General features: G+C 42.0%; 1 protein-coding gene across 3 annotated transcripts in view; it reads left to right on the top strand.

Moving 5' to 3' along the window:
* The window catches only part of ARHGEF11 (Rho guanine nucleotide exchange factor 11), a 787,362-nt gene that overhangs the window by 364,671 nt on the left and 399,359 nt on the right, over positions 1–23,332 (top strand). For all 3 annotated transcript variants that reach the window (XM_069217872.1, XM_069217873.1, XM_069217871.1), the window contains exons 14-16: positions 5,357–5,455; positions 8,583–8,625; positions 18,895–18,991. In XM_069217872.1, coding sequence (XP_069073973.1) covers positions 5,357–5,455; positions 8,583–8,625; positions 18,895–18,991 — 239 coding nt within the window. The remainder of the gene's footprint in view (positions 1–5,356; positions 5,456–8,582; positions 8,626–18,894; positions 18,992–23,332) is intronic.

The raw sequence follows: 23,332 nt of genomic DNA, 5'->3' as shown, positions 1-23,332 counted from the left end.
ATACTTGTAAAAATAAAAAAAACAAAAAAAGTGCATGGGCCCAGAGTTTTTTCCTAGGCGCTCACTGTTGGAACTTCAGAATCCCAGGGTTGCCAAATACAAAGGCTGCCTAGTCTCAGTTGCAACTCATCCCCCATCCTAGATTTCGAGTCTGTTTACCTCACTCTTACAGGTTCGTTTTCATCCCTTCTTTCTCTTTGCCTCAGTTTTCCCATCTTTCTTTTCCTCTTTTCTTCTCCCTTTTCTGCCTTTTTCTCTCACCCTTTAAAGTTTGGACCAGGGTCTGAAGATGAAAAATAAGGCCTGATCCCAAAAACAAATTCTGATGCCTACCACCAGCAATGACCTCCATAAATTAAGTGCTGATCGATTGAGAATTCTGTGAAGTTTAAAAACAAGTGTGTGATATGTCAGCCCACTCAGCAGCATTATCCATTTGTCCCCATACTGTTTCACAACTACCATTACTCTGCCACGTTGATGTAGACTTTTAATAAAAGGTTCGATCCTTTTCTTCTGCATCTGCATTTTTTTTGTCAATGTGATTGTTTTTCTTTTTGCAGCATAAACAAGCCATAAAGATTCACATAATTCAAAATGTCATAAATATGCAAACCATGTTACAGCATAAATATTTATAAGCATATTTATTTTATAATAAATCCTCAAGGAAATATCTATTCACAGAGCTAACAATAAAACAGTGGGCTATATTACCAGATATTACTTTTCTTTCATTCTTTATTTGGTTATATGAAATGCAACCATAAATCACATTAAGAAAATCAATATTACAGACATAAAAACTTAAGAAAAGTCATAAAAATCCACAATTCATTTACAGTCTTATCCCGAAAACTAAAATATTAGATGAATTTTAAAAAATGTATACTGTTCGCCAACATATGGCCCCTCTTAAAAAAGAACCAACCTCCTGGCGCACCAACACATCCAGGACCCTACGTAGCCACAGGTTTCTTCAGTAGGGGAAGTAAAAATCCTCATCTAAAAGGAGCATAATATTCACAAAAAAGGGTAAAATGAATTAAAGACAGTGAAGACACCCCGTCACACGGGCAAATTTGTATAGATTTGGGATCTTATTGGCTGAGTGGGAAGCACAGATTACATCTGATTACACCTAATCGGAAGTGAGTAATAAATGTCCTTTCCCAAACATTTTTGTACCACCAAATAGTATACCTCAGGACCCGCCTGCGACTTCAGCATTTAAAAAAATTCCTCACAGTTGGTTTAATTAATTCCTTCGCCTCCCTATTAGTTTTCAATTTTTTTTAAAAGTTCTTCTTCACCCACCGCTTGCTGGTGCATGTTAAACATTGTGGGGCGTTAAACAATTCTGGATGGCCAAGAAGCGTGGCAGCCTCTTTGATATACGCCATTCAAGGAATATCCAAGCCTCGGTCAAAAATCAGTCAATTGCAGATCACCCCTTTGCTTAGGGAGGCACAATCATTAGACAACCTGGAGATCCACAGCAGGAGAGGCACGATCTTAACGCCATCATCCACAAACTCCAAGAATTCCTTGTGTAGGAAAACCCAGAAGTGTTTTGCCCCACACCCAGTAACCTTTTGCAGAAGCGATTTTTCTCTATCTGGGGAGCCATACTACCCGAGTAACCCCAGAGTGGGGTCCTGTATGTAAGTACCGGGAGGCATTTATGCCTGTATACCTCAAGCAGAGGTACTATAGGCTTGTTTTCCACTCTAGTTGCAAAATCAAAGGTAGCCCCTACAGCGGTGTTAAAACAAGCACATCGCCTCGCTATGCAGGGCTTCCACGACCCTTTGTCATCAAAAGTCACACCTAAATAGGGAAACTCATGTACACAGCTGATGTTTTGGACATTAATCACCAGGGCCCCTCCTTTGCTCAACGGTTTGCCACAGACAATAAAATGTGTTTTGTTGATGTCTAAATCTAAACAGACATGAAGTCAACATAGGCATTTACCGCCACACGGAGACCATTCATAGTGCGGGCCAATAGCACTGCATCATCCGTATAAATCAGGGATGGCACACTCTTTCCATTTATTTTATGAACATCTTTGCATCTGTCAACCAAAAAGTGCAAACCATTTGTATGTAAAAGTAACAACGTGGGGGGACGGCAGAATACACCCCTGTCTCACACCTCTATTAAAATATTCTGTGCACTCCCCATGGGTCCCATACCTCACAGAATCATTAGTTCCAGAGAGTAAGTATCGCAGCAGCTCCACGATTTGGGTCTTCATGCCCATCATGGCTAGACGTCCCCATAGTTTGCTACGATTTACTTAATCAAAAGCACTGCTAAGGTCCATGAAGGCCATATACAGAGTACCCCCCTTCGCCTGAGTGTATTTACCAGGCAACATAAGCAAGTTCAAACACTGCTCCCGAGTCCCCAACCCTTCCCTAAAACCATACTGCACCTTACTCATCAGATCCTGCTCTTTCACCCACTCCTCAATACCCTGTAAAACAATACGACCCAAGATTTTCATCGATGAGTCTAGGAGTGAAATTGGGCGATAGGACTTAGGATCACTGCGCTTTCCCTTTTTAAACACAAAACAATTGAAGCAGATTTCCAGGAGGGAGGGATTCCTACACTCATTGCCGCATTTAGGACATTATTAAGAATTATAGGTGCCCACAACTGAGAATTGCTCTTGTACAGGTTCATGGGGATTGCATCAAGCACAGGCGCTTTGTGACTCCGGCTATCCTGCAGAGCCACCACCACTTCCTCCAGCATAAATCTGATAGACAGATTTGAGGTAGAACCAAACAAATCATTCATTTCCTCACCCCGGATCACTTCCAAGAAGACACTACGAAAATGGCTCACCCACTCCTCAGGGGGAATACCACCACCAAGCCCCAGAGATGTGCCAGTCTCAAGGGTACCTCTGTTTACTATCATCCAGAACAGGATTTAGTTTTTTGCGCGCAATGCAAACTCCAAATTCTCCCAGGCCCGCTCCTTGACCTGCTGTTTTCTCTCCTTCAAAGAAGAGTACTGTGCCCTCACACTACTCATTGTGCTTGTACTGTGCACTGTGCCCTCACACTACTCACATAAACCTTATCTCTAGGCTGCATCTTCAGTGCCCTCTTCAGAGTTTTCCTTGCGGCGTGACAGGGTTTATTTAGCCGTTCATCATGCTGCTTAGGAGTGGCATCTTCATTTTTGGTTAAAATAACTTTAACGGAACCATTTATTTTATCAGTGGCATCAGTCACCTCTCCCATTGAGGGGTATCCAGCCAAGAGAATCCCTAATATTAGGTTTAAATTTTGGCCCACCACAATCTCCACTACCTGTGGAATGTTTGCCTGCCGCCAACATATTCTTCGCCTCCCCCCTTCCCTCTCCCCCCTTCCCTCTCCCCCCTGATTGTTTGCTCTCAAGCAAGCAGGCCCAACACTCGCCGCTATAAAATTGTTGTTTGGAAAATTTAGGGACACTGTAAGGGGGTTGTGATCACTGAAGTTCAGCCTTTTGACCTCCCCATGGCTGACCAAATTTCTCACTGGGGTGGACACGAAAATATAATCAATTATGGACCCCACCCCTCTACCCACAAAGGTTGGGACCCGTTTGTCAGAAGCAAATTCCAGGTCAAAGATGTTTATCAACCCCTGACTCTGCAGCCCCTTAAAAAGGGTCCTACCCCTCGCATGCTGTAGTCCCTCGTCTACATACACACTATGATTCTGCTCAAAGGGATTCTCAGCAGTGTGATAGCCCCCTATCTTTGCATTACAATCTCCAGTTACAATCACATGAAATTCCATACAGCAGGACTCTAACCTTCCCTTCAGTGTCTGCAGAGCAGAGAAGAGGGCCATAATTTGACAACCAGAATCCCATTCTGCATTATAGAAGATTACCAGGAGTACATTATACTTGTTTGGAAACACCACCCAGATAATGAGGATTCCCGATGGCTACATTTAATCTGATATGCTCTATAAATCTTGGAGAAACTGACCAAGGTGACTAGCCCCCCCCCTTTGAGCGGTGACTGGGCACCTGTTCTGCCGAAACGGCAAACATTCGGGATCCATCCCATTCCGCAAACCCTTCTGACCAAGTCTCTAGAAGTAGGACAAAATCAAAGCCTGTGATAAACCCTACCCATTGCGTATCTTGCTGCTTAGCATCATACCCCGCTACATTCACAGAAATTAGCAGAGAACAGGGGGAACGCCTCACCCAGCCCACCCAGACCTGAGGTTATAGTGGAGGACCCCTAACTATAAAACAACGGGCTATAGAAATGTCTTATTTCTAATAGCTGATTAAACAGAATTGATTACAACCAAGCAGGTTGTATGAGCTAAGAGCTGGTGAACATAAACTGGCGCAGGTCTGCATTGTCTTATATCCGATACCCATGACATAGGCAATACCCTTTACTGGGGTACATATAGAATGTATAAAAAAGTATCAAGTGCAATGTGCTGTGAGAGTACTATCCTATGGATTACACAGGAGTTAGCAAAGCCCAGACGCCAGGCAGGAGAAGACACTAAAACATGCATAATACTCAAACTAAAACCTGTGAGATAAAATTATGTTGGGAATTGATTACAAAAGAATTAATGGGCTTCATAATCCCTGGAGTTAAAGCAATATCATATATCATCACTGGGATTATTACAGTTTTGCCATTCTCAGATTCTCACAAAATTTGCAAAACACATTTTGTGTTATAATTTCTTTATCAAATGTTGGTTTTGCATGTTCAGAAGGTGTACTTCCTCTACTCCTTCCTCATTGTTCCTATCGCCCACAGAAGCAGTTTACCATCTTTTGCTTTAAAGGGGAAGATCCACCTTACACGGTTTTGGGGCACTGAATGGGCTACTGTGTATCTTGTATAACCTTTTCGAATGTTAAAAGTCAATACTGCATCTTTCTCCCGTATTGCTGTTCTGGAGCCCTTTTAAAATGGAAGTCAGTTACAAGTTACTTTGTTACTTTACATGGGTGCATAACCGTGGCAGCTCCAAATAGAGTTATAATTGCATTCAATGCCCAGTGAAAAGTTTTGTGTAGAACTTTGTCTTATTTGGTAGTATCCAAAAACAGATTTTTGTAGGTAAAATTATGAAGAATGAAGTAAGAACTTTAGTGCTGCTGGCAAAGCATTCTAGCTCACTCAACCATCATTTGTATAAAAATTAATGTTTGGTATATGTTTGATGTCATCTGTAACTTTGTTCATCTTTCTCCCCTTTACTTTTGTGCTCCACTCTTCTGACCCTCAACTCACTTTCTCGTACTTTCTTTCATTTTTGTTCATTCTCTTTTTTTCATCCCGTATGCCCAAAAGCTCTTCTATTTATGTGCGGATGTTTGCCAGCAGATGAGCATCAAAGATGCAAGGACATTGGGGAAGGAGGTTTCTGCCATTTTTCTGGACAGAAATGCGGTAAGAACAATGTTTTGCATATACAGATACTTGTACTAAAATGTCACTAGCAACCGAACATTACTTAAAATGTTGAATGAGAAAATCAGCCAGCCTGGTCTGCTAGAAAACTGTGACAAAGGTACCTGAAAGCATTATACAAAATCGACTTTCGAAAGTACAATTCAGTAAAACATACAGGACAGAAACATCTACTGTGATGTACATTAGAAAAGATTTAGGGCCACATGTAGGTAGGTTCCGATTTGCGACTTGCAAAGTGTGAGTCGCAAATCGGAATGTAGGATGGTGTTCCTGACACCATCTGCGAATCACAAGGGGAGTCGCAAAGGCCCACCTCATGAATATTCATGAGGTGGGTCGCAATTTGCGACCCCCTTGCGATTGGCGGCCCTCACAGGGATGGTGGCCTGCTGCGGACAGCAGAACACCATGCCTGTGACTGCTTTTTATTAAAGCAGTTTATTTTTTTTTGTAAAGCCGCCCGTTTTCCTTAAAGGAAAACGAGATGCATTACAAAAACAAAAAATGAAACGTTTTCGTTTCATTTTTTCAGAGCAGGCAGTGGTACATAGGACCACTGCCTGCTCTGAAAAAATATTGACATTGACATTCACAATGGGGACCCCTTCCCTTTTGCGAATGGGTTAGCACCCATTTGCAATGGGTTCTAACTGCGATTGGTTTGCGACCGTGTGTGTGGTCACAAACCAGTCCTACATCGCACTACGAGTCGCTATTAGAAAGGGAACACTCCTTCCTAATTGCGAGTCGCATACCCGTTTTGCGATTCGGTACCAGGTTACCGAATTGCAAAACTGGGTTTGTGCATCGCGATGTGCCTTTTGCATGTCGCAAACAGCAAAATTTGCTGTTTGAGACGTGTAAAGAGCTTCCTACATCTGGCCCCTAGTCCCCATAGCCATTTAAGGGCTTCAGTCAGTTTTAACTCAAAACCACAGGGCAAGCAAAAGGCAACTTACGCAAATACTGCCCACTTTTAGCTTTCATTTGTCAGTGCCTGCTTTTAATAATAATTGTTAAAAGAGGTGGTGTCTGGTGTGTCTTCAATCACGAGAAATTAATTTGGTTTGCTTTATACATGTAGACAATGTTATTAAAAAAAAAAAAAAAAGCATACTGCACCCTTTATCTATTATCTCTGTAATTGGTGCAATCAGCCTGAACTCACCCTTGAACTTCTCCTTAGTTCGGAGTGTCCTAGATATCTACCACATCTTTAGCAGATGTTTATTAGTTGGTTTACCGAGCAAAGAAAGGCACTTTATTTTGTCATGGTAAACTAGCGTCAAGGTCTTTTGAAAGACCCAAAGGGTATACTGAATAATTTAAAAAAAAGAGTATTTTCACTCACAAGAGTTTTCAGTGTATTTTAAATGAACAGTATCTAAAAGAGGTTGGTTTAATCAGCAATGTGTTTGTTTTTGTTATATTCCTGAGCACAGTCACAGCAGTTGCTTATTGGGGTAACAATGCCACAAAAACTGATTGGTTGCCAAAGTAGTTGACTTTACTTGCTTATTTACCTCTATTTGTGTTAATTACTCTTAAAGGGAATGGCAGTGATTTAATGTATTCTGTAACTATCGCCTTGAACAGTAATGCTGGCAAGCTGCTGAGTATTTCAAAGCTGGGGTCTGGTACACAAATCTCTTCCCCTCACCCACACACAGTTGACTAGAGTACCTTAGGAGGTACCTAGCAGTAGACTGCTGAAAGCAGAGCAGATGGTCCGTCCGTACACTTTTATACATTTAGTGTTATGCATGAAGTTTTTTTTTCTTCTTCCTGCTGACTCCAGAAACAATTTAAGGGTACTTAGAAGTAGACATTATGTCAAACTACTCACATGGTGGTACCTCACCCCCACAAGAATAAACAAAATGTTTGGCATCCAGGATATGTACTGGAAGGGTTGTGGAGAGTGCAACACTATTTTACACGTGGTAATGTGGTAGTTGTGTACCCATATCCACAATTTCTGATTGGATGTACTTGATGAACACTACACTCCCTCTGGAGCCAATGGTGGTGCTGTTGGGTCACCCAGGCCCTTACCCCATGACCGTTTCACTAAGAAGGTTGGTTACCCATCTCCTACTAGCTGCCCTCCTAAGCATAGTTCAGGTGTGGAAATTGCAGTGTCCCTACACTTAGCATTGGGGGGGATGGTAGGTAGAGTATGGTCCATCAGTGCAATGGACAAAGTTTCTGCAACGATTAATGACCAAGTGCACAAATTCGACCTGATACGGCACCCTTTTGTGAAGTAACAGCAAGGTATCAGTAATAGCGAGGCTGAAGTGTTTTGCTCCAAGTTTATCATAAATGCAGATTATTCCTTCTAAGAAACGCAAATTCTATTTTGAATACTTGCTGTTGAAAAGCAGTCACATTAATAATAAAGTTGTAGGACGACTGCTGTATTGACAGAGTTATTTGTGGAAGATGGGCATCATTATCTGGGTTGTAGATATGGAGGTGACCATTTAAGAATGGGGCATGATTTATTCTCCCTGAATCATCGTGATCCTGTGATACAGTGTACTCTGAAACGCAGTGATGGGTGAGAGTGCCATCACTGCATGAGCACCATACTTGCCACAACTCCTTTCACCCAGTCTTAAACCATGCAGTGAAATTCTTGTGACAGACTGGGAATTCACGGGAATAGCTGGACAGTTATGATGGCCCTGTCACTTAAATATCCACCAGTGGCTTTGGGAGGGTGAAGTTTCTGAAGTCTTGAGGTTGGCCAGCAAAGACAGAACTTGCCTTTAGTTTCTCTCTTTTGGTGGGTGAAACAGAGATTGCGTCATGGGGCATGAAAAAGTTATTGAGCATTTGTGGGGGGGGGGGGGGTGGGCTCAGACTGGTGAATCGTACCAGTCACATAAAGAAGAGAATTGGAGAAAAACAGCAAAGCGACAGATGTCTACAGGTGCTTCGGTAGCTGGAGAAACTACCACATCTGGTGGGCCCACTGTCAGTATTGTATTGTAATTCATTAAGTACCATTGAACCTGCATGCATATGTTAGGTCTTTTGTTTTCACATTCAGAGCATGATATTGCACTAATTATTAATCATTTTATGCTTTTTTCAGCCTTTACGAGTGAAGGTCCCAGAGCCCTTGTTAGCAGACTTGGGTAAGGCATTAGTGTGTGTTCTATGTTAACATCTTTACATTTTGCGTAATCAGTCTCATACATATTAAAGTGTTTGTTCTTGCATTGTGCAGTCTGAACGTTTCTCAGTATACTTTGCATTCATGGTTACTAAGATCATACATAATTTTTAGCAGCTGCCTTTCCTTTTCTGACATGGTCTCCGAAGTGACAGGATAAGATGGAAACAACAGAAGAAAGATACCATATGTATATTTGGAGGCTATTCCATGTCTACAGGACTCTAGGTCAACAATGAATTTGATGATAAGACCAGTTGCTCAGCTGTATTTAACTTTACAGTTATTGCCTGTACAACTTTTCCCATTCAAGACATCAGTGATGAGGATTTACTCTGTGATGTTGCATCCCATGTGGATGACTTGTGGATTCAAGATTTTAGCTTCATCATTTACTGAAGGATACTTCTTTCATTCACTTTTATACATCTTCCCAGGTACCAGACTACATCCGTAAGTATCTCATAGCAGTTCCCCTATGTTCCAGTAGGTGGTGCCATGCGGCTCTACATTGATTGGCTTCATTCTCCTCAATAGTGACTGAGCGGTTTTACATGTAAGTGCCACCCCTTCGTGCTAATGTCAGTTTAACTCTATCTGTGTCTTCCAGGGTGGATCCAGAGTTCCTCTCTCACTTTTGTTGGGCTCAAAACTATTTTCAAACTAAGTTTACTGATTAAGGGAACAGGAACCCTCCAAAAACTACAAGCTTTAAAGCATGCTCTGACTGCAGAAAACAGATGTTAGTCTTTGACCTGCAGAAGAGACCTCTTTGGTGTGTGGGCTCCTGATAGGACTCCAAGTGCCCCCTCGTTGACCTGAAGGCATTCTAGGACTGCTAAACTGTATGTTGCATATCTCAGGAAGAAGTCACTGCCTTCCGTTAGTTATGCCCTTGATGCAAGTCAAGGGCCTGGATTTGCTCCTGCAAGAAATCCTCACGGTTGAAGTCCTCTGGTAAGTCGAAGTCCAAGCAGAAAACAACAGAAGACGAAGTGAGATTTGACTCCCAGCCCAACACTCTCTAAAGAGGAGTTGTGATGGCATTAAACTGCCAGTCGATCTCGCTCCCAATTCCCAGTTGAGGAGCTGATTCTGCAGCTAATTCAAATGCGCCCTGTGTTCCCTGGGCCATTGACGCTCCACAACAGGTAAAGGCCTGTAAGGAGGCCATCCATGCTGCATATGTGTCCCATTTCCTGCTCAATCTGGCACGCCTTTTGGCCCCAAGTGTCCGCTGGGGCCCTCATTCGGATTACCACTTGCTGGGCCATCCTTGTTGTCATCCAGATACCCTGGACCTGTCTCGGGTTCAGCACTGACTCCGGTGCAGAATTCCACACCGGCTCAGGAACCAAATTAAGTCCATCATTGACGCCTGTGACGAAGAATGCCGAAGTCCTACCCCGAAGCTGCGTCAGCTCAACCAAGGTTGCACTCTGAATCTGCTACAGTGCAGATTCTTATGGACAACACCACCTATGTGAGTATTTCAATAAAAAAGGCAAAGTGGGATACAAGGCCCTGTACCAAAAGGACAGCTGGTGTTGGAATCTCCTTGATCATGAACCACTTTGCGGGACCTTTGAAAGCCAGGGCAGACAAGCTCATCTGTAGTGCCTAGCAGATTTTGAATGGTGCTTGCATTTCAAGGGGGCACAGGGCATCTTCTGACAGAGGGTGTAACCCTGACGAGATCTTTTCACCACCATCAAAAATGTGAGGATCAAACCTTTTGCATTTTGTTAGCCCCAAGAAAACTCCTTACAATGCATTCTAGTTGGAGTGGGATACAGGGTTCTTGTATGCCTTTTCCGCCTCTGCTTTTCCAACCCCAAGGTCTGAAGAAGATCAGGAGCAACCAGTTCTGTCATCCATGTGGGTTCGGATTGAGCCAGGAGAGTGTGGTACCTGGACCTTCTGGGCATGAGGATCTGTTCTTCGATCAGACTACGACTTTGGGAGTATCTTCTGTCGCAGTGGCTGGGCAGGGTTCCGCACCTGAACCTGCGCATTACACACCTCTATGCGTGGAGATGAAGCTGCGGCAGTTGACTGTTTGATATACAGCCCGAACCTGTGGATGTCATCCTTGCTGCCAAGCGTCCATCTGTAAAGCCCATTTATGACATTTATGCTGTAAGACAGACCACTTACAAGCCAAACTGTCAGATGTTTTGCTTATTTTGTCATTGGTCCAGCAAAGTCTTGCATGAGCACTATTACAGGTTCTTTGTCGTCCCTTAAGGTCTTTCTGTATTTGCTGACCCAACTGTCCTTGATTGAATCATCTGTTGTGATGTGGTTTATTAAATGTTTCACACGCACATATGCCCTCAAACACTGTTTATGATGCCACAGTGAGACCTTAACTTGGTCTTGACTTACTTCATATGTACTCTCATTTGAGTCGATGCGCAGCTGCTTGTTGAGTCTTCTGACCTCAAAAGTTGTCTTCCTCTTTGCAGTGACTTTATCTTGTTTTTGTTGCTGTCTTGGTGCAACTGCCCTACACCACCACTTTTCTGCACAAACTGGTTTTGAGGACTTGGAGTGCCTTCTTTCTGAAACTCCTGAGAACCTATCCTCATTATGTGATTGATCATTCTTGCGAAATCTTTGCCCCGCCTCAGCTCTCTCAAGAATAAGAGCTGCCACCATTGCATTTCCACGCAGCGTGCCTGCTCTTGACATCTGTCAGCTACAACCTGAGCTTCGCCTAGTGCCTTGACAGCCAGATCAGACAGTACGTGCATTTGGCCTGTTCAGTCCAGGAAGGTTTTGTAGTTTGAGCCCACTCTACTGACCCTACATGTTTTTGAGGTAGTGCTTTGGTATGTATCCTAAAGCTGAGTAGTTTGGATTAGAAGTGTCCAGCAGAAGAACTTGTTACTTAACTTTAATAATCCTCTTTCTAGTAGACATTTGATCTATTCACAGATTTCTCTCTACCCTCACTCCTCCATGTTCTGTGGAGTGGTCTCTTTTTACCATCTGAAAAGGTCTCAAGATAGAAATATGAATACTCATGCTAACATTTGTTTTGTGCTCTGCGTCTGAGGATGTGAAAGAGTGCAGCAAGGAGCTAACATCTGCTTTCAGATATGCCGCTTATATGCAACTTTGCTCCTTAATTTCTGCAGTGGAACGAAGCCGACACAGAGCCACACTGAACCACATGACAGCACATGGGAGCACTGCTATGAAAAACATCCGAATGCTATCTGGCACCTGGGGAAATATTGTAAAGGTGACGAGTCTGTGGCTATATACAATATCCACCAGAAAGATCACGACAGAAGGGAAGTAACTTGTTATTCATATGAGTAGCATTGCCATTGTTCTTGGCAGCATTTAAGGCCCAAATATCTTAGTGGTAGGAAAACAGCCTTCGAGGAGGCTGTAGCCCACTTTGAGAAAATGGATCCTGTGGTATTACTTCACATATATCACCTCAAAATAAAACTGCTTATAGTGATGATCATCAGATCACTTTTTTGTGAAAAGATTGTGCTTTGAGGGCTTCGGAATGCAAGATCACCTTCTCAGAGGTGCTACCCAGGTACAGAACAGCACACTGCTTGATTCTATCATGAAGAAGACCCCTTGGAAATTCTGAGCACGGTTAAAAAAAAAAAAAAAAAAAGATTCCGCCTCAGTATTAGAAAGTATAATACAAGCACTGATGCTTTGAAAACCATACTTTTACCTCAGTCTCTAAAACTGTGCACTCCTCCAGTATGTTTTGTACTCTGATGCTTAAATGTAAAGATTTATGTGCTGTATTTATAAATGAAAAGCAGTGCCACATAACAAGAATATTTATTAAATATAATAAAAGTTTGAGAACACAAGAATTATATAATTGTTTACTGTTAAGATCGGCGCAAAGTAGAGCAGTTTTGGCAACTAATGAATTAAAAGAAGAAATTATGTCTACCCTGTCTATAAAGCAATGTACTTGGTTTGCTTTTGCCCCTTGAATCAGTCAGATGATTATATTAAGCTAGAAGGACAGATTGGTCGCATTGACATGCTACAGACTGGTTTGTATTGTAAGGAAAATATGTTCCCTGTTGAACGTCCTTACAACAGTTAAAATTAACTATACTATTTTTAATGGAAATTGTTGATCCCATTGCTTGTTTTAATCATTATATGTTTATTGTTTGTTCTCAGTTTTACATTTTCACCATGGTGGCTTTCGCACCATAAATCTTTCAATATTTTATTGTGTAATGGATTATTAGTAGATAATGGTGTGTACCCTGGTTTTTGCCCAAATTGCTTAATTACTCTTGACCTCAGCTTATATTTGTTATTATTTTGACGTTTGTACAGAATGCAGCCCTCCCCTCAGTCTGCGAAAAAAGGTCCTAACTTTCTTTTATTCATGTGCAAAATGAATTCACCGCTTTAGACTTTTAGCACAATCGGGGATTCTGCAACCATTATGGTCTTCCTATTTTTGTGCTGCCTCCCTCCTCATCTTATAATCTTTTTCCTCCTTTGAGAATTTAGAGTTGGTGTTTAAGCCAGAAAGACCCAACAATAGCATTCATATATTGGTAGTCATAAATGTTTACCAAACATTAGCAGTCTTCTGTACACTGGACAACAGCGGACATCTTGATCTTTGGAAAGTTTAGAAATTAATTGGGAACATATTACTACTTTGAGTTGCGGGAGCAGAGCCCCTCCCCATTTCAAATAATGTACTGCCACTATGCTGATAAAGGTCAGTAACAACTGAACATGGTTCTGAAGACTCTTTGAGCAAACCTCTGAGTGGGTGACATATGCCCAAATGTTATGGAATAAAAGGAGAGCTTGCCTCTGTGTAGAATGTCATGGATACAAATCTCTAAGCAAGGGAAGCCTGAGCAGATTCTCGGTTCTAGCATAGGTAGAATATGGTGTCATAGTTCCTTTTTCGTCATTGCCAGGATCCCAATAGCTGGTGAAAGCTAGCTTTTCCCATTCTTGAAGGGACCATACAAATGTGTCAGGTGAGACAGTTTGGAGCTTATAAAGCTTTCAGTGGCAACTGTGAAGGGTGTTTGGCTATGGGCCAGATCAGCAGACTTGGCACCAGCATTAATTCTGGAGCTGGAAATAAACAATAAAAAAACAACCCATTCACCAGAAAGACAATTGAAGAACAGAACACAGATGACCTTGCATTGCTAAAGTCTATCTGTGCAGCATATAGACAGCTCATCACATTAGTCAAAGCCAAGTAGTGTGAATTGATAATTAGTAAAGCTGCCAACAAAATCAGAAAGCTCTTTTAAGTACTGCATCAACCTCTGTCTGACCCTCAAATATCACACTCCATAGACAAGTACAATGCCATCAACCTCTTCATCAGTTAAACAAAAATGCTCAGTATCCCAATGGCACATCAATACCACCAAGCCTACTTTCATCTGATACTCACCCCTGTGTGCTACATCTTTCAGTGGTCGTAAGTCAAACCGCTGTTTCTCAAAGACCTTGCTGACGTCCTACCTTCTGTGAGATTATAGCCTATGTAAAAACCCTCTCCGTAGAATCTCTTTCCTCTGCTCTCCATTGCCAACACCTTCTTCACTCAAAACATCTTTTTAAAAAGTTCAATTTTTTTTAACTTTTTGATCTGAGGCATAGTACAGAATCCAACATCATACAATTCATTAATGTCAAAAATAAAATATAACCAACACTAATATAACGCTTGGATACCCACAGAACTTTCCCAAACAAATAATCAAACATCTTTAGAACAATATACTTCCCACCCCACATAAAAAAGAAAAATTATCCACCATCCAGTTCCCTTAGCTTACTAAGAAGAGAGACCATAGTTACAGAATTTTCCGAAGGAGCCCAAATGGGTAGAGAACTCACTCTCTCTTTCCCTTGCCTTCTACATTTTACTAAGTCAATCATGAAAACTGGGGAAACAGCTTAGACCTCCACTTCTGTAGGAGCAGTGATCGTGCCACTAACATAAAAAAATGTAAATTTCTGATGCCTTATCCATACCTCTGCCATACGGCAATACTGTAGAAGTGCCAGCACAGGGTTTTCAGGAATGTGAATCCGTAGCTGATTTTCCAAAAATCTAAAAATACTACCCCAAAATACATCCAATGTTCGACACTGCCAAATAATATGAGACCATTCTTAACCTCCTGATAAATCACACCTAAAACACTTATTGGGGCACTCCTTATTTATTCTATTAAACAGTTGAAGGGTTCTATAAATCACCCATTTGGAAACCTTTGTGAAAGCTTGCCACTCTTAATGTTGTAAAATTCAATTCCATTTTTTTTTTTCTGCAAATATTCTTATTAATAACATCTCTTTTTCTCTTAGATGCTTGGTGGACAAATATCTATCCCAAAACCCCAATTCTTTCTTCTGGGGAAGATTAATTAAACTTTCAAATACCTCCATTCTATCGGATATATTTATAGGGTCTAATCGCAATAAGCCATGAAGAGCTCTATAGGACCATTACAGCCACATTTTGCTATCCCTGATTAGTGGCTCTCTTCCCAAATTCTCCATTTGTCATTCATCAAAAGAACACAGCTAACTGCACAAAGCCATTAGTTTTTCATCTGAAGACCATCGCAGAGTCCATAGTGGCGCCCCCATCCCACTCTGTCTTATCCGAATAAGTTTCTGAGTTCACATAAGGGATAGCATAATCTCTAAATAAAAAAATAAAAAATAAAATTGCATCTTTCCTTTGGAAAAAAAACCTTGCAAAGACTTATTTATATGTCACCTTTTGTGGGGGATTTGGTGAATCTTGAAGGATATCAGATTTGATTTTCTATCATCATCATATATAACAAATCATTCTGAAGATAATGCTAAGTGCAAATTATCCTAAACCTAAAAACATATTATGAAAAGTAATAGGATTTTATCCTTGGCAAAGCCAGTCCTCCTTCCTCAGTAATAGTACTCCTATATAAAGTATCTAGTGCTAGTTTATGTCTCATTTTAGCTAATAAAAAGGATGAAAACATAGAATCAGCTTTCTTAAACAATGAGAATATAACCACATGGAACCATGGCAAATAAAACATTGGAAAATTTAACAAGAGGAGACCTGCCATTTTTATTAATGCTGCCCTACCAAGAAGCTTTAAAGGGAGTGACATCCACCTAGTTATCAAGCCCTTGACTTTGCTTAAACAGAGTTTGTAATTTATATCATATAGTTCTTCGACATCTTCAATATAAAATCGAAAAAACAAAAAATGTTTTGGTCAGCTATGCACACTTCACCAGAATTCTGATGACACATTTTCTTTCAAACAATTGCTGCAAATTATTTCAGTCTTCGACTTACAAAATTTGTACCCACCTAAAACTTGAAATGTGGCAAAGATTTCATATACTTTCTCCTGCACTTCCTTCTTGTTAGTCAAATATTAATGTAATAACAGCATATGGTTTCAATCAGTCAGAGGTTTGTAGAGCACGGCTAACCACCCATAGGGTCTCAAGGCGCTCCAACATCTTTATCTTAGTTTCAATAGCTTTATTGGTGTCCACAAATTCACCAAATTGTTGCTCAAAAGACGAGACTTCCAGCATCAGATTCCCACATTTATGTGCTTGTGTCGATTGACTGTTCTTAACAGCACAAATGTCTTTTAATATAGTCTTGAGAATAGATTTCAAATTTACTGAGGTTGAGGAGAGGGTGGAATTTTCCTTTGATTCCTCTGCCTTGGATATGTATGCAAGTGCATGTAGCAGCCAAAGGTACATCATATTGTGGAGCCTTATCTGAGCCAATCACGGCCCTTCTTCCCTCATTTGGAGCCACATAGGAAGGATCAGATATTGGCCGACTGTTTTCACCCATAACTCAGGATATTACAGAGGCATTAAAGTTAAAGTGAGCTTTGTGCTGGCACCTCCTGACCTCTTTTTCCTGAGTGTTAGACTTAGACAAAATATATAACTCTCTCTGAGTACATGTCTTGCATCTCTCTGTGTCTTCAAGAGTATAGCTCAGCATATTAGGTAGACTGTGTCTTGTGGGGAGAGAATGAACACCTTTAGTACCCCCAGTAACTCTGGGCCCATGAAAAACAGTAGTGTCTGATTGACCTGGACCGGTTGCCGGCATCTGCTTCTCTCCCCACCTTCCTCAGGTATTGGAAGGTAAGGAATGCAAAGGCTGCAGTGATCTCTTGTTCTCTGAAGCCAATACACTTGCTTCAAAATTGGGTAGAGGTTCTCTGTCACCTGAGACATTCTTTACAGAAGGCTTCGCTAAGGCATCTGTTATTCCTACCATTATCGTACTGCTCTTATGAGTAGTAATACAGAGGTTTGGGATCCCTTGTGAAACTGTTGGAGAGTGGGCTGGCATTAGGGTATATCATGAAATGACCGGGATCTCTAGGTATGGAGGTGAATGAAGTGGCAGGAGAGTCAGCAAGACCCGAAACATCCTTATCACTCCTGGTAGTAATATCTGTAAAGGATTAAGTGCAACAGAATTTACAATGGGCCCTGTGTTTGTACCTGTTTCATCGGATGCAGTAATTGTGGGGCTTGTCGTGTCTGAGGCAGTTTCTCCCTTGGCTGGTTATCACCAGTCTCAGTGAAATCCTGAAATTTCTCTCGGGTGGGGGGCTTAAATAATGGCACCCATGGAGACCATCGGCGATACCCCATGTAGTCCTGAATGATTCACTTCCCCTTATTTTGGCACTTGGAGCCAAGTGGGAATTAGGTGGCTAGGTGACTTGATGGATGAGTTTGGGGTCAATTCATTTTCAGACCTACAGGCAGAATTTGCTATACACCGCAATGACCTTATCAAATGCCTACAGATTCAAACCTCTTTACTGAATCGGATCATCAGTATCTCAACCCCTCTGGCCCAGCGGGACTTCACACAATTGATTTTTTGGGGACCATCCATCTAGCATTTCTAATAGGTATAGATGTTTAATTCAGTACTCCGGAAGGGAAATAGGATTATGGGCAGACAAGTGGTCCACTATCTTAGACTAGGTGGTTTCGGAGCAAGAGTTGTCTAGCATCCTCGCACGTTTTTGCAGGGTCATTACTCCTACTAGACTGAGAGGTCAGACTTACTGTACTTTGTTTGATTTATATATTAGCCCTACTAACTTCTGTAAACGATACAATAGAGACTGTAGCTGTCCACGCTGCCCAGTGGCAGCTGTTGATAATGTTCACATATTCGTTACATGCTCCAAACTTATACCATTCAAGTCTTTGGTTTTGATGCAGATATCCATTATGCAATCTACTGGCTCAATAATTACTCCAAAAATGATGGTGCTAGGCTTAGGGGTTACAGATTACGCCTTGACCATTGCTAGATTAATGATCTCAAAGAAATGGAAATCTGATTCTTCGCCCACATATGAAGAATGGTGGAAGGAAATAATGTAGGCATATGAATTGCAGCTCCACAAAGCTAAGGTTAGAGAATCTACTGTGAAATTTGATTGTATCTAGGTAAGTATGAGAGATTACTTGATGCTCAATTCGATGTTTTGATTTTTGTGGAGAATATATTCTCTAGCGATGTATTTGGTCCTGATATAATATACTGATTTATGTAATTAATTTATGTTGCCTTGAACTGTCCAATATTTGGATTTCAGTCTTTAATTTAATGTATTCCTCTCAATAAAAAAAAAGAGAACCTCTGAAGCAGCCATCCTTTTCACTATATATTCATAACAGTTTGTGTAATAGCACTTGTGATGGGTCAGTGTTTTCAAATGATAAACTGGGGAACGTAAAAATCAACACCTGTTAAAGCGAACGGTAGCTTCCCAGGTACTCATCACATATTCCTTAAAAGCGAATGACACCCTGGACCGCAGCGATATCTCCAGACTACCTAAAGGTCTGCTGTGCCAGACTATTCACCATACAGATGCTAAATAATTATGCATGTCCCATGCTTTGGATGTTAAGGTTCTTTTGTGGGGTTGAGAATACCACATTGTCTATATCAAGCAAAAAATGAAGAGGTTAAATATTTTGAATGACATTTCTTTTGACTTTCGTTCCCAGTAATTGTACATTACTTTCCTCCTCTTTATTGCTTGTTTTAGTATCTTGTCCTTTCTGTTTAGTACATTTATCTATTTTCTCCTACCCACATAAATACCCTTAAATAATCATCTTGTTGTTCTCTTGTTATTTTTGCCATCATTGGCTTCAGAGTGTAAAATGCGCAACTCAGAAGATGTACGGGGTGCTTTCTCAGAAGCTCAGGATTCTGTGTTGCCAGAGATTCAAGAACAGATTCAGGACTACAGGTAATCAGTTTCGTACTTTTATTTCCTATTGTGCTATTCATCATCTCTGTTGCGTCTGCAGGCTGTGCATGTTTACAATTATTGAAATATATATATATATATATATATATATATATATATATATATATATATATATATATATATATATGTTCAATGGCATTTGTAGCTGCAGATACACATGCTGTGCACTGTTCCTGCCATCTAGTGTTGGGCTCGTAGTGTTACAAGTTGTTTTTCTTCGAAGAAGTCTTTTCGAGTCAGTGACTCCTCCCTTTCGGCTCCATTGCGCATGGGCGTCGACTCCATCTTAGATTGTTTACCCCGCAGAGGGTGAGGTAGGAGTTGTTAAAGTAAGGATACTAGAGGTGCCCATGCAATGGAGTAAATGTGTATATACAAAGAGGATACCTGTGAGGCCTGTCGAGCGTTTCGGTCGAGGAAAATGCTAAGAGACCGGAGAGCAAGAAGACTTCAAATGGCGTCGGCGCCGGCAGGACAACAACATTTGGAGGAAGAAGAAACCTTCTCCATCGCGGATTCGCACTCGGACGAGGCCGAAACCGAACCGACACCGAAAACCGTGAGTAAAACACCCCTGCCCAAAACTCATGGAATGTACATAAAAGCCCAGGGGACGCCACCGCCAGCAGGCCATGGCTTAACTCGAAAATCAGGTGACCGGCCATCGGCACCGAAAAAGGGCACGCACGTGTCGAAGTCATCCGACTACGGTCAAGAAACCGGCACAGAACAGGCTCGACACCGAGACACCGGGTCAGAGCAATCTTGACATCGAGAGAGCGGCACCGAAACGAGTCGGCACCGAGATATCGGAACACCGAAAGGCAAAACAGTGCCTTCGGAGCCGAAAAAGACGGTCGAAAAGGTTTCGATACCGAAACATCCGGCCTCGGAGCCGAAACCAAGTTCCTACACTGAGGAACGGGGCCTATTCTCACAGACGCAAGGACACAGATTTGGACAGGCGCTAGAGGCAGGGGAGCCAGATTACACTCAAAGAAGGCTCCACATTCAAAAGTAAACAGGAAAAATCAGTACTCTTCCTCCAATCCGAATTAAAAGGAAACTTGCCTTCCAAGAGAAAGACAAGCAACCACCAGCAAAGGTGGCAAAACAAATAGCTCTGCCACCATCACCACAGCACTCACCACAACCATCACCGGTAGTCACTCCACCAATGATGCAGTCTCCAACTCATACAGGAATGAGTCACGATGATCCTGATGCATGGGATCTTTATGATGCGCCAGTATCAGATAACAGTCCAGACTGTTATCCAGCGAGACCATCACCACCTGAGGACAGTACCGCCTATACACAGGTGGTGTCAAGAGCAGCCGCGTTTCACAACGTCACCCTGCACGCAGAACCAATTGAAGATGACTTTTTGTTTAATACTCTGTCGGCCACACATAGCTAGTACCAGAGTCTCCCTTTGTTACCGGGAATGCTGAAACACTCAAAGTACAGTACAAACCTCCACCAACAGACCCTGTGTACATCACGCAGCAATTGACACCGGACTCAGTGGTAGTAGGGGCAGCTCGCAAAAGAGCGAACTCACACACCCCGGGAGACGCACCACCACCCGACAAGGAAAGTCGCAAGTTCGACGCAGCGGGGAAAAGGGTCGCGGCACAAGCAGCCAACCAATGGCGCATTGCAAATTCACAGGCCTTGCTGGCTAGATATGATAGAGCTCATTGGGGCGAAATGCAACATTTCATAGAACATCTACCCAAAGAGTTCCAAAAGAGGGCACAACAAGTGGTGGAGGAATGCCAAAGTATCTCTAACAACCAGATACGGTCGGCAATGGATGCAGCAGACACAGCTGCTAGGACTGTAAATACAGCCGTCACCATACGGAGACACGCATGGCTACGCACCTCAGGATTCAAGCCGGAAATTCAACAAGCGGTGCTGAATATGCCTTTTAATGGACAGCAGTTGTTTGGACCGGAGGTGGACACTGCTATCGAGAAACTTAAAAAGGACACAGATACGGCCAAAGCCATGGGCGCACTCTACTCCCCACAGAGCAGAGGCACATTTCAAAAAACACAGTTTAGAGGGGGGTTTTGAGGACAAAACACAGAACCCTCAACCTAACAAACAAGACCCACATACCAGAGCCAGTATCAGAGGGGAAGTTTTCGGGGACAATACAGAGGGGGGCAGTTCCCTAAAACTAGAGGGAAGTTCCAAAATCCCAAGACACCGCAAAATAAACAGTGACTTCAGTGTCACAAATCCCCAACACCAGTGGGGGGGAGACTAACAACATTTTACAAAAACTGGGAGGAAATAACAACAGACACGTGGGTCCTAGCCATTGTCCAACATGGTTATTGCATAGAATTCCTACAATTCCTTCCAAATGTCCCACCGAAAACACACAACATGTCCAAACAACACATGGATCTATTACAACTGGAGGTACAAGCGTTGTTGCAAAAAGATGCAATAGAACTAGTACCAATTCATCAAAAAGGAACGGGAGTTTACTCCCTGTACTTTCTCATACCCAAAAAAGACAAAACTCTAAGACCCATCCTAGATCTCAGAACACTAAACATTTACATCAAATCAGATCTTTTTCACATGGTGACACTGCAAGATGTGATCCCATTGCTCAAACAACAAGACTACATGACAACACTAGACCTCAAAGATGCGTATTTCCATATACCTATACATCCTTCCCACAGAAAATACTTGAGGTTTGTAATCCAAGGAGTACATTACCAGTTCAAAGTGTTGCCATTCGGAATAACAACAGCGCCAAGATTTTTTACAAAATTCCTTGCCGTAGTGGCAGCCCATATCAGAAGACAGCAAATACATGTGTTCCCGTACCTTGACGATTGGTTAATCAAAACCAATACGCAAGAACGGTGTTAACAACACACAAAGTATGTAATAGAAACCCTTCACAAGCTAGGGTTCTCACTCAGCTACAACAAATCACACCTACAGCCGTGTCAAATACAACAGTACTTAGGAGCAACAATCAACAGAAAAAAAAGGATGGCCACTCCAAGTCCACAAAGGGTACAGGCATTCCAAAACGTAATACAGGCCATGCACCCAAACCAAAGATTCCAGGTAAAATTAGTAATGAAACTGCTAGGCATGATGTCCTCATGCATAGCCATTGTCCCAAACCAAGGTTACACATGCGGCCCTTACAACAGTGCCTAGCATCACAATGGTCACAACCACAGGGTCAACTTCAAGATCTAGTGTTGATAGACCGCCAAACATACACCTCGCTTCAATGGTGGAATACTATAAATTTAAACAAAGTGCGGCCTTTCCAAGACCCAGTGCCTCAATACGTAATCACAACGGATGCTTCCATGGTAGGGTGGGGAGCACACCTCAACTAACACAGCATCCAAGGACAATGGGACACTCAGCAGAGACAGTTTCACATAAATCACTTAGAACTACTAGCAGTATTTCTAGCGTTGAAAGCATTTCAACCAATAATAACCCACAAACACATTCTTGTTAAAACAGACAACATGACAACAATGTATTATCTGAACAAACAAGGAGGGACACACTCGACACAATTGTGTCTCTTAGCTCAAAAGATATGGCATTGGGCGATTCACAACCACATTTGCCTAATAGCGCAGTTCATACCAGGAATTCAAAATCAGTTAGCCGACAATCTCTCTCGGGATCACCAACAAATCCACGAATGGGAAATTCATCCCCAAATACTAAAAACTTAATTCCAAAGATGGGGAACACCGCAAATAGACCTATTTGCAACAAAAGAAAACGCAAAATGCCAAAACTTCGCATCCAGGTACCCACAGACTCACTCTCAAGGCAATGCGTTATGGATGAGTTGGTCAGGGATATTTGCATACGCTTTTCCCCCTCTCCCACTTCTTCCGTATCTAGTAAACAAATTGAGTCAAAACAAACTCAAACTCATACTAATAGCACCAACTTGGGTACGACAACCTTGGTACACAACACTACTAGACCTTTCAGTAGTGCCTCATATCAAACTGCCAAACAGACCAGATCTGTTAACTCAACACAAACAACAGATCATACACCCGAATCCAACATCGCTCAATCTAGCAATTTGGCTCCTGAAATCTTAGAATTCGGACACATAGACCTTACACAGGAATGCATGGAGGTCATAAAGCAAGCTAGGAAACCAACCACAAGACATTGCTACGCAAATAAGTGGAAAAGATTTGTTTATTACTGCCATAATAACCAAATTCAACCATTACACGCATCTGCTAAAAACATTGTAAGCTACCTACTACACTTACAAAAATCCAA

This window comes from Pleurodeles waltl, chromosome 12 (genome assembly GCF_031143425.1).
Source record: "Pleurodeles waltl isolate 20211129_DDA chromosome 12, aPleWal1.hap1.20221129, whole genome shotgun sequence".
Lineage (NCBI taxonomy): Eukaryota > Metazoa > Chordata > Amphibia > Caudata > Salamandridae > Pleurodeles > Pleurodeles waltl.
This window is presented reverse-complemented; position numbering and strand designations above follow the sequence as displayed.